We start from the raw sequence: 13,120 nt of genomic DNA, 5'->3' as shown, positions 1-13,120 counted from the left end.
TTTTCGGCTATTTTGCAGTCACAATAATAATTCTCTTGTATGACAGGCTTTTATCGTGAGTAGTATAGATTTCAACTTGCTACAGCACACCGTCTTTGTATTTAGGTGTCACTTGTGGACCGAAGTGTTTTCGTATTCACCCAAGGTTTCGGTCGAAATATGCAATGCAATTCCATATTTCTTGCACGTTAAAATTGGCAGCGAAATACAGCAAAATTCGACACGATCCAATTTCGTGAACTAAACCCCAGGGCGTAATTTGCATTCGAATCCTCAGTGTTTCCTGCACTTACGTTCAATTTTCTGAGTAATGATTAATGAGGTGGCGCCTGCTGCGTTTGCAGATGTCATCCTGTAATGCGTTGGTTAAATGAATGGTTTCGGTATTTGGAAACTGGTGTGTGATCTAACTGGATTCGGTTTGTGGTTCATATTCAGGGCAGAATATGATAATTATCGATTGATCTCTTTTATTTATAATAACTGTCATAATCTGTTGATGATTGATTGTTAACCTCCATCAATTAATATATTTGTGCTGTTTTGATTCATGTCACACAATTTATGAATCTGGATAGGTTAATTTTCCCCATTTTGTGGTATTAAATTGAAAATCTACCCTGAGTTAACTATACTTTCTGCAATTGTGTAGAAAATATATTTAAAGATAATTAAACCATTTTTGATATCTAACAGGGGTGTAACTTGCCCTAGAGGAGCTCCTTGTCATAATTTAATGTGGGGCTCTTATGTCAGAAGAACGAGGGGTGAAACTTCTTCACAACGAAACAGAACATTAATTTTTTTCCATCTATTCAGAAAACAATTCGAATTTTAAGATAGATACAGTGATATTTCATAGGGGAAAGTAAAATAAACAAGTACTTCGAGTATTATTTCATAAGTATTCGGTGAATAATGATCAGATAAGAATTTTCTCGAAAATTCAATGTAGTCTCAATTTGAGGATAATATCTGTTGAGAGTGTTGATAAAAGACAATAGCAATCGCCAAAAATATGTGAAAGTTACAGTAATATTGAGGTATATTCATGAATATTCTGAACAATGGCTATTTCCCCACATATGCGTATAAAATTTTTTTTTCTTTTCTTAGATCTCCTAAATCGCATAATGAACTTACAAAATCGTTAATATTTAATCTTCAAAGGAGAAAAGGTTCGAAATTTAAAAGCAGATTAGGTATACCATCAAGAAGCCTCGAACTCTATTCTGTCTTTATTGCTCTTTTCTGTAGTACTAATATTTATTGATGATTGCAATTCTGTTCTCGTTATATTTGAAGACAATCTATGTCGAAGTATCTCCATTCGTATTACGGATTACCTTCATATTCGACCAAGGTTCTCCGAACCGGTCGTTCATAACTTCATCACGAAACCCTTCCAATTCCACATTGATTTATCGTCAAACGAATATTCTCGATGAGTAGATGAAACCTCAAAAATAAAGTATAATTCCCGGATAAAACGCAAAATCCAAATTACCAGCGCATGAAAAGGCCGCTCCAACACGCAGGGAGTGAATGAATCCATAAAACTGAAGGATCGGAAAAGGGATATATTGTTGTACACCCCTCGATCGATCTCTGCCATGAAAAACTCAAGGTTATTATCAAATGAAAATATAATAAAATGTTGAAATTGCATCCCCAGTTTTCGAGCTGTTCAAGGCTAAGAAATCAGGTTTTTCTACTTCGCAATGTCCAGAACAGGACTTCCATACTCCATGCTCCTCGGCGTGGATCTCAGTGCCCAAACAGTCATAAGAAATTTTGGATGTCATCCAAAGAACAGCAATATACGACTGACTGCTCAACTTCGGAAGACATTCTGCTGTCGTTGAAAAATCGGAGGAGTTTGAGAATTGTGTTTGAAATATTGTTCTTAGATTTTATCACTATCGATGTAGTGCTCAGCTACAGGTAATGATGCCAGTTCTACCAGATTCTGGCTCAGCTCTGGTGTTCTACTTCGTGCACATCCCTAGGATTAGGATGTTCCATTGACAATTCTTAACAGAAACATAGAAAAGAGAACACCCAGTATTAATCAGTTTACTTCAACGGTTTTTGAATACATTCATTTCTGTTTAAATTTTTTCATTATTGTTCGTTAATATAGTGTTTGTAATTAATTTCACCGCTGATTAAGCGACAAAATCAGCAAAAGACTAAGTTCAACAATTTGAAAACATTTCGTACAAATAAAAGGCATTAAGAATCACTATTAACGAACAATGAAGAAAAATAAGGCAGAAAAAAGTACAAAATATATTGTGTCAGTGAGCTGTTTTTTTATATAGAACAAAGAGAAAAAATTACCAAGGGTCTATTTATTCACCTATTCTTAAGGAGAGTTAAATGACAGGTCCTGATGTTTCAGAAACATGTACGATGAATTGTTATGAATATACTCAAAATAGTTATTTGGCCATTATATTTAACAAACGTTTGTGTAGGTTGGTTAAAACCGTTTTTTTTGCTTCCAGGGACGTACCTAGGATCCAACCCCAACTTCCCCACTACGCGATCAACAGGAAGAAGCAATAACAAAAAACGTCCCATATCACCCGAGCAAGTCCTCCGCCTTTTCGGAAACACCGCCACCCCCCAGGCAAACTCCAAGTTGAACCCTGAACGTCCTAGGAGATCACCAGCCAGCAGTCCGCCATCCACCACGCACCAGGTCAATTACAGAGCTCCACAAGGTCCTAGCATCTATGAACTGACTACTAGGACTGTGAGTATGGTCAGGGAGCCGCAAGATGCACACGGTTTCGGTATTTGCGTGAAGGGCGGCAAAGACGAAGGTAAGAATTTCATTACCTAACAAGAAAATTGTGTTAATAGCACTTATGGTATTCATAATTAAGAAATTTTATGTATACGAATCTAAGAGATCTGTGGGGAGAAACAATAAGGTGCGTGGACTTTGTCTAATGAACTCATGTCCGCCTATTAAGGGTGCAACAACCCTTAAAATGTGCCCCAAGATTATAGGTCTTCTAAAAAACTTCGCAATGGGTTACCATCACATCTTCAAACGTTGAGTATCATGAGGATACCAATAGCCGTTATCATTTTTTTGGGAGATATTTGAAATGATAATCTTTTTCTTGAAAATAAGTACTCCTGATAAGTACATTTTACCAAATACACAGAATCGTGCAAGACTAGAAGCTTCGCAAGGTGCAGACTTCTAATCTTTTTGTTACTATCGATGAAACTTGGGTATATTCAAACGACCCAAATTGAAAGCAGCAATCAATGGAATATGGAAGCATGTTCGGAAATGTTCTGGATAACTTCTTGTTTGGAATTGCCAAGTAGTAATCATGATTACTGATTGATTATCTGGGATAAGGGCAGAATAATAACTGGGAATTAGTATTTGACGTTACTATGAGGAATACGAATAATTATAGAGTCAAGAGTATGGCCCTGCACACATATGGTATGCTGCCATGCAAGCCAAATATCTTTTGTGTTGGAAGAAAAAGTTGCTCTTTCAAGTAGGAGGTGATAGGAAGTGTGAAGATTTGATTGTAGAGCAAGATGAAGATTTATTTTTGAAAGAGGTTTTGCAGTTCCACTGTAATGAATGTATTGAATCAAGGATAAATTGAAAGTGGAATATTTTGACTTGCAAATTTTCTAGGATGCTTTGGTAATAGGCTAAGAATTTTTCCATAGGTTCTTATAACCTGCGCATCAAACCATCATCAGAACAACAAGTGAGAAGTGGGAAGTTAGGTTTCACCTAGCGATTATATGACTCTCATAAGATTCTTGTTATCTCCATCAAAGAACTGAGAACGAATTCTATGCGAATGACATGATGAGTCCGTACAAAATCACTATTCGCAGAAATGACAATCTGGTCGGCGTGGTAGAATTTTGGCTTTGTTCATTTCGGAGGAAGCATTCGCGGAAACTGTTGAATCCCTTGGCATGAATTCAGCCAGCGGTTAGTATTCGAAACCGGAATGAAAGCCGCCTTTGTGCCATTCATGCTTTGTAGTTGGGGTTTTTGTCTTTCGTACCAACTGGAGGACGTGCTCGAAGAGGCGGAGTGCTTTTCGTGTTTTGTTTTTGTGCTGTTTATCTAAACGGATGTACAGAAAAACGATTATGTAATTCGGAATAAATCTTGATTGACGAAATATTGAAGTTGAAAAACCTATCATGCAGTATAATTTTTTGCACTTTATGAGCTGAGAAAATATCTTCAAATCTACTGATAACGGAATTTTCCAGTATTATCAAATTGATAAGAAGGAAAGAAAGGAATATCGTGAATATTAATTAGTATTTGCCCTTTTTCTTATGTCGATAGATAGGTAGAAGCTCCTATCTAAGTATTCCTTAGCGCAAGGTCACTACATCCTTGAGAAGTTACTGGAAATTCTACTTTTGCTGAGCATTTGTCGAATGCAAAGCACAACTTCAACGAACTTCGAAATTATACATGTAGAAGCTAAAAGTCGTGAACTGAATCTTTTGGAAAGTTTGGAAATTAGTAAATGTAAGTTATCGAAGGACACTCTCAACGATGAGGTTGACCTCAATAACTCCACATTATTGAATTTATTTTGAATACATATTTGTTTGCAACTTATTTTTGTCGTTCTTGTTGATAATAATACATCAAATACTTAGGAAGCTTCATAAATACTACGGATAACCTTGACACGGAAATACATAACCGTATTAATTTGGCATCACGTGCATTCTGGAAGCTAAAGGACAGAGTGTTTCAAAATCACGACCTCAATCTGAAGACCAAGACAGAGGTTTACAAAGCAGTGGTCCTCCCAACGCTTCTTTACGGAAGCGAAAGCTGGACGGCCTACAGGCGACATATTAAACAGCTTGAACAAACGCAACAACGTCATCTAAGACAAATAATGCAGATCAGATGGTTCCACAAAGTTTCGAATGCAGAAGTCTTGCAACGCGCGAGTTGTACAACAATTGAGACTCAAGTAACGAGTGCCCGACTCAGATGGAGCGGCCACATTCTGAGGATGCACGACACAAGACTCCCCAAAATAGCTCTGTATGGCGAATTCACAAATTCACAGAGGGAGTGCGAAAACCAGGAGGCCAGTATAAGCGGTTTAAGGATACTACATCAATCCCTAAAATCAGTTAATGCCATATCTGGTTGGTGACTATCCATGCCCAGAGTGTGGAAGGATCTATAGGTCACGGTTGTGTCTCTTCAGTCACAGGAGGGCACACAGTCGCAATTAGCTCTAAGAAATTATAAGTTTGATGGCACCGATAGTTTTTTTTTTTGAGGTTCTTTATTTGTTCTCGATAACGGGATACATCAATGGATGAATAAATGAATATAAAAAAAACAAAAAAATCAATAAATTTGGATAAAAATTGCTTATAGAATAAGGGAAAAAAATTTTAAAAATATTTCGAAAAATAAAATATGTCTTGCATAATAAATGAAAACTAAGGGAAGATCATATAATAGTTTTCGATTCTATAGAAGAATCTGTTATATTACACTAGCTTCCCTTCCCGGCTTTGTGCGGGTGGCTTGGGTAATGAAAAAAATTGGATAATCTACCTCAATTTCTTTCATTCGGTAATGCGTCGGATGCATGCAGTGGCTGCAGAATGTGACTGCTGTCGCATCGACCGCTTATAATATGCAACCAGCAAGCAGCAGTCACATTCTGTAGCACTGCAACACTGCAGCAGTGGCTGCAACGCTACATAATGTGGCTGCTGGTAGTTTCATAGGAACAGTCACCTTCTGCAGCCACTGTGGGCATCCGATGCACTACCGAAACCATCTTCTTTTTTTTTATCACTCAATACAAGTGTAGTGGTTAAATAACTTATGGTTGTGGAAATAATGTAATTCACTTTAGTTCTTTTATGAATTTCAATTGATTTTTGTAATTATCCCCATTTGGAGCTGACACTGTAAGCTGTAATAGCTCTTTTGAACACACAAACACTGCTATTAAAAAAGTTGTACCCTTTACAAATCTGATGATTCCACATGAAGCATTTTTTTTCAGATGAAATCTTCGATATTCTATCTTGTACAATCATTAAATGAAAGCAAAGTATGACAGTTGATATACTGTTTCTGAATGAAAGCATGATATATTTCTTCACTCCTCCATAATTCATTCAAATAACACCCCAAAAACGTTTCACCCTAACTTTCGCACACGTGAAGTCACCCCAAATTCAAAATCTGCCTAACAGGATAATTGCTAGGCATAACCATCCGCGATGGACTTTTCTGCCAAGACACGAAGGAACAAATACCGTGTCGGAAACAATAAAGTATAAATCGAGTGATATTTTCCATTATCGTCGGACCTGTGTGAGCCGTTGGTTCATGTCGTGCCTCAACAATATCATGCCTCGTTGCGGTTCATTTGAAATTCAAAATAGATTTCAATCATCCCCCTTCTAACGAACAACGTATACATTGGAATGAGTTATTATTGGCGTTATTATACGGGGCTTTTCTGGATTTTCACCAGAACAAACAGCGTGGTCCGCACTGTAATCGCCCGACTACAACGAAAATTATGGGCGCATTGCAGGGTGGCTTTCGGAGGCAAGTCCGTTGGTGATGGCTGTATCGATGGCCCGGGTCTGATGAATGGCAATAATTATAGGTCTTGGTGTATTTCGTGACGAAACGAAGTTATTGGGTGTTCATGGGAATGTCACCGATACAATTCTTTCGAAGAAGTAGCAAGGCGAACGAACCCTGTATTAAGAAGGGTTACATTTATTTTGGTAATTGTGATTTTCATTTCACATAATCAGTCAACTAGGTTCTACCCTACGAAGAATGCATGTTTTAAATAGAACATCAAAAACATCAATCACTCGCGTATGTATTTGGTCTCGAAATAACGTGCGTTCAAAAAAATTCGTCGTCAAGTAGGCTATGGAATTTTGAACGTGTCTAAACGTAATTCTTAGCTTGTGCTATACTATTTTCCAGGTGAACTGTCAATTTAGCATTTTGGATTGTTTTTGAATTAAAATTATCAGCAAATTATAAAGATGGTTTTTACGGACGTATGAAAAGCTTTTACTACTGAATCCTACTTAAAAATTGGGGAGAAAATAGAAGGAGAATGGAAATATTTTGTTCGGCGAGTATCCCAATGTTGCTGTAGATTTATTATCAATTTTCCATAATACTGTTTTGCGATGTGTTGACGAAACAGGTATGTTCAAACAAAAAAGAAAGTGATCGACCAAAGAAGAAAAGAGTATGCATCAGTCAAAGGCAAAATGTGGGACCTATTTTCTTCTTTTATGGAACTTTAATAGCAGAATGTTATGAAGGAGAAAGCATCATGCCTTTTTATAGCTGAATTGAATTTTGATAAATTTTCCAAGAGCCATTTTCATGTAATTCAGTTCTTTAGTTTAGTCATGGATTTTCAGTAATGGCCAAATGAATTCAATATTTATAGAGAATTAATAAACATATTGAGATTCTTACTGTGATTTATTCATATGACTGAAATAGCTAGAACCTCTTTACAAAAAAAACATAATACCACTATCAATTCAAAATTCATGTCTCTTACATATGAAAATAGTGGACGCTTGAAATTTTACGAAGAATTTTTTTAACCGCCTCAGATTGCTTGGATTCTTGTCATCTTCCTCAATGAAAGAAATGCTTTTCGATTTACAAGAAAACTTTTCTAAAAAGTGCCTTTCCATTTTCCGTACAAAATTACGATGTATAGGTTAAGGTCATCATTGTTTACATTTTGGGAAGATGAAGTAATTCAAGGAAGGACATACGTTCAGCCACCGAACATCAACCTTCAAAATTTCATAGCCTACTTGACGACGAATATTTTTGAACGCACGTTATATGAAAAATTCGAATTCAATGTATGTTATGATTTCTAAAGTTTTAATCCTGAGATTTCGAAAGTTTTTTTGTTGATAGAACAAGGATTATGATGTGCTAAGAAAATGCTAATTCAATAAAATCATCTGCTTCTTTATGGGTCCAAATCGGATACTGTTTGGCACTATTGTGATGTTATTTGATATAAACCCCATATTTCTAATTTTGGTATATTATTTTCCATAATGAAGGTTCTTGAAAAATATGCCTTGGTGATGTAGTAACCATATTTAACGATAGGTACCGACTTATTTTGGGATTGCATTTAAAGATGCTTTCTTTACGAAGTTTTCTTCTTCATATTACCTTAAAAATTTTCACGTAGTTTAAATTATGCTGGAATTGTATTTTTCAATTACTTTGAAGAGAATTTTAGATTTTAGATTACCCTCGAAACAATCGAGTTGAAATTGTTCATTATTGAACTCAACCGGAAAATTCAGTTTTTCTGAGAGGGGGAGGATGTAACGATACTTGTTTTTTTTTGCAATGAAAATCAAGGCTCGTTTAGAATATCCGTTTCCTTCAATTTTTCGAATGAGAAAATGCAAACCCGTCTGATTGAAATTTTAGTTCCAATTGGGACAGTTCATCTTAGATATTTTCTAGAATCCTTGAATAATTACATTCAAAATCAGTTTCAATGAAATTTCCATATCCATTATTTTTCGATATCTATCTGTGCAGACTGATAAGATAAGAAATAAACAGCCACCGAGAATATTTCTTATGGGGAGTAAATTCTAGAAGACCAGGTTTTTTGATGCAGTTCTTGTAACATGTCCAAACACACACTGAGAAAAATCTTGAGGTTACAATGTGAAATTACCCACATATTAGCTGGACAGGTTACAGTTACGCGGTTGGATTATTTTTTTCACAACTAATATCTGGATGTTTCTACGAGGGTGTTGCGAAATTTCATGAAAAATGTAAAACTATCATGTATATTTACAGTGAATATGAAATTTACAGAAAATATGTGTTAATTCTCTGTGATATCACAAGGGTTGTAATATTCACCTGAAAAATTACAACTGCAATGCAATATTACAATAAATTTGCGAATTTCAACATGAAACTGTAATTTCACAACATTATTGTGATCGAAATTTTTTTTTAATCACAATAATTTTGTGAATTATCACATGAAAATGTGATTTCACAACGTTATTTCACAAAGTTATTGTGATTTGAGAATTTTTATTGTGAATTTGCGAAGAAAAAAATGTTGTGTTGTAGAATTACAATGCAGAACCCCTTTTAATTTTAAAATTCCTTCACAAATGTGCTTATACAATGTGTTATTACGGCGGTTGTGAAATTACCACGAAAAAATATAATTGTACAACATGATATCGCGGCACAATTTCCTTCAAGGATAGAACACTTTTTATTTACATGTTTACAGCAAGAGAAAAATCTTACGCGAAATTGTTGAAATTTATTATGGTCAAAATATTTCTCTCGAATATGGAAACAGAATAAAAAAAAAGATCAATCGGTTTCCATTAGAGCGCTCCAAAGATGCCGCTTGAAATTTAATAAACAACTGATGATCTTACGAAGGCCAAAAGTGTGCTGTTCTTTTTCTGATCCACGAAGAGTCTCATCTGAAGCTGACTTTTCAGAAGCTCATCTAATGGCAGCTCCAGGAGCTTTCCGGTGTAGATCGGTGAGGGAAAGAATTTTTTTGTTGTTATAACTATTCTGTGCATGTCTAGGAGTGTGTCTACAGGATTTTTTTTTTAATGCTTCCTCCCCTCCTCATTTTGGACTGCTGCCTTATATTGATCTGTGTCCACACACCCCAATGCCTGTACCTCTTTCTAATTTTGATCCATCAGTACAACATAGAGTCCATACAGATGACTTTTTGTCTAATTTATTCATCGCATTGAGACAGTCCACAATGACGTTTTTTGTAGAAATTTTTTTCTCGACTTGTTCTTTATATGAATACATTTCTGAAGATATAAATAAAATATATCTTATTCTATTCTTTGTATAATTCATATAGGAGAATATAGGTTCCTGCATTCCTCCTCAACCAGTCAGAAAATATTTTGAGTAGGTACCTACTGCTGACAAAACTCGTAAGTCTGGGTATTTTTGTAAAATATCTATTTTAAAAATGTGTTAAACACATTCATAGCTTGAGCGATATGATTGCAAATATCAAGTCATTTTCCACCTATGCGGTACGTGACGTCGCTCGGCTGGATCCGAATTCACAGCTTCAATGGAATTTCATAATGCAATTGTAAAATCACAACTTTTATCTGCTTCCAGATTCATTCTGTGGCCAATCAAAACCTTTCCTGCAACTGGCACCTGCTCGTTGCCCAATCCCATATCCTATCGTAGATACTCACTAACTTACCCCATAACCCAATTCATTCTGGAATGAACTCTGTCTTCAAGAACTCTGAAGTGCGAAGAGTTATACATGGTTCAGTTTTTTGTTTAATATGATTTAGTTCTTTCAATTTTCAATTATTTCTGCCTTCCAAGTTCCTTCAAGGTTTCAAGTGTGTGACAAAAGTAATATATACTGGAATACTGGTAAGTAGATAGTTATAATTTTTTGAAAGCGATGTTTATTTTTTCGATTTGTGGTTTTCCTTTGGCAGATACTAATGCAAAAAATTGAACACCGCATGCATACAACTTATTATTCATTTATTCTGTATCGAAATATTGCCTATTGGATTCCTACTTATTTAATTTTTTTTTTCAGGATTATACCACCGATACGAATTCTTTATGGAAAAACGATATGTGTTTACAACCTATGTATTCAGGGAGGCCCTCAATTTAATCTATGGAGATGTTCCGAAGGATGCATTTCAACATTCATCCGGATTCTGGAAGTAAGTCAAGCACGACAAAAGCAAGTTTTATAGAAAACAAATTCATAAATTTATCTATTCCAGAAGATTGTGTCTTTTTTGTTGGAAAAAGACTAGGTATACTTTGTTTTTGAATTTTAAGTTTATACTCTTATGATATGAACCGCTAAATAAGCGCACACTCATATCAATATTTTCAGAAGCTGATATTTCACAGTTGAATGCTTCACAATTATGTTGATTTTTTTTTATATTTTGAAAAAAATGTTTAATCATTTTGGATGATATTTGTGGTTGTTGTTTTTGTTTGATGTAATGTTTCATATTGCTTTTTATATTGAAGATTATATTAATTTCATGTTGTGGTTGTTTTTTAACTGATATAATGTTTCATATCTGTTGTTTTCCATATTGATGACTATATTTTATGGTGTAGTTGTTATTTTTAATTAATTTAATGTTTTTTTCCATATTGATGTATATTTTAGGCAGTGATTGTGCCAAATTTAGTTCTGTACAACTACTTTGATGAATAACAAAATAAAGACAATTATCCAGTAATTTTCATGGTTATTTCACGAAGTAATTTTAAAAGGGTGTGGGGTATTTCTACAATGAAATCTGGAATTTCAACAAATACTAGAAATTTACAATTAAATTCTGTGAATCTGCTCTGTTTATTCACAACATTATAGTATTTTACGGTCTAATTGATGCTAAATTTCACGACGTATTTTCGCGAGAACAAGAGGTGATTCCACAATGAATCCTGTAATTTTCCAAAATTTTTTAATTTTACAATTTATTTCTGTAAAATTCCTTTGCGAATTCACAGAATAAATGTAATTTTACAGTTGATACCATAAAATTCCATTGTGATTTCACAATGAGTATTCACAGGTTTAGTTTCTAGAAAAATCATTAGAAAAAATTTCATGTGAAATCACAACCAACTTGTGATTTATATTTTCTGTGATTTTACAAGGTTTTCGTTTCAAAATATTCATTGTGAAATTCCAGTGATTATCGTTGGTCACAAATAACCCAAGATTTTCACTGTAATTTCACTATTTCGTTCTCTCAGTGCATGTTGAAAAGTTATAGAATAGGACGAGAGTCATTCATTATTTCGTTTTTCATTATTTTAGATTCTATATTCAGTCATTCGTTATTTCTGATATATTCTTAATTCTACAAGAAGTATTAAAACAAGCTTCTTCCCTGTTATTTTTGTGAGCTTGTTCCAACTGGAATCGTCATCATTCTGCTCCATTTTTAAAATCTTGAGTCAAATATGGAATGAATTGGCCTTCTTGATGAGGAATTATAAAATTCAACAAAATCTAGCTACATTAAAAAAATACCGATCCAATTGGATTGAAGCTGAGGAATTTATAGTCAAGTTCATACACGGATACACGTAGGTACTCAAATCCAGCATGAATCTCCAAAACTTTATTCCTCATCGAAACTGTGTTTGAAAATATTGGGACAATGTATTCTTTCTTGGAGCCAAGAAGCATTCATTAGTTGAGTTCATGATTTGGATAGATAGAACTTATGTGCTTTCCTAATTCTCACAAAAATTCGAATTCGAAATATCCATATATGGTATTTCTATTTCACGTACCTATACGTGTTTAATATGTAGGTACCTGCAACTTTTTTGATGTTGCTGAGAACCATCCGCTGTGAAAGATTCTTTTTAAATTCAACTGATGTTGATTCGAATACGATATATCCTCTGCTTCGTATGCGAAAGCAAATGAAATGTCGGCTTTATTTTACCACGATTCTTCTGAAGGGATGAATGTGAACGAAGGACGAGAAAAGATATCCAACAACTGGAAGTTATATCGTGAATTTCGTCGAATTTTTTCTAGAAAGATGGAGACATGAATGCACATCGTTTTATGTAAATTTTTCATGTTTGGGGAAGAAATTCTCGTTTCTACGGCCATATTCGCTGGATTGTGCTTTTCGTTTTGACGTTTTTTCCAGACATGGAAATGGGAAATTATACGACATAAAAGACATACATAGAAAGTGCCCATCATTGAAACCTCAGACAATTAAATAATGACACATAGTGAAAAATTGGTGAATCATAAATTGTTATTAACTCATCTGTCTATTCCGGATCTAGTGGCTTTTGTCAAGTAGTAAGGAGTGATTTGAAAGGGGAATATTTTCATCCGTCATTTACTCAGACAGGGAGAATATTCGATCATATGGTTCTCTACTGAATATTAATGTTTTCCAATAAGAAATCACTTTCTGTATTATCACCGCATCTTCAGTAATCACCGCATTCAAT

At 34.7% G+C, this 13,120-nt stretch overlaps 1 protein-coding gene across 1 annotated transcript in view; it reads left to right on the top strand.

The window, feature by feature from the left end:
- The window catches only part of LOC123310849 (whirlin), a 151,512-nt gene that overhangs the window by 19,935 nt on the left and 118,457 nt on the right, over nt 1-13,120 (top strand). The window contains exon 4 of the mRNA XM_044894530.1: nt 2,511-2,831. Within this exon, the coding sequence (XP_044750465.1) occupies nt 2,511-2,831 (321 nt within the window). The remainder of the gene's footprint in view (nt 1-2,510; nt 2,832-13,120) is intronic.

The sequence above is a fragment of the Coccinella septempunctata genome, chromosome 4 (assembly GCF_907165205.1).
Source record: "Coccinella septempunctata chromosome 4, icCocSept1.1, whole genome shotgun sequence".
Classification (NCBI taxonomy): Eukaryota; Metazoa; Arthropoda; class Insecta; order Coleoptera; family Coccinellidae; genus Coccinella; species Coccinella septempunctata.
Note: the sequence above shows the minus strand (reverse complement) of the source record. Positions and strands in the feature narration are given on the sequence as shown.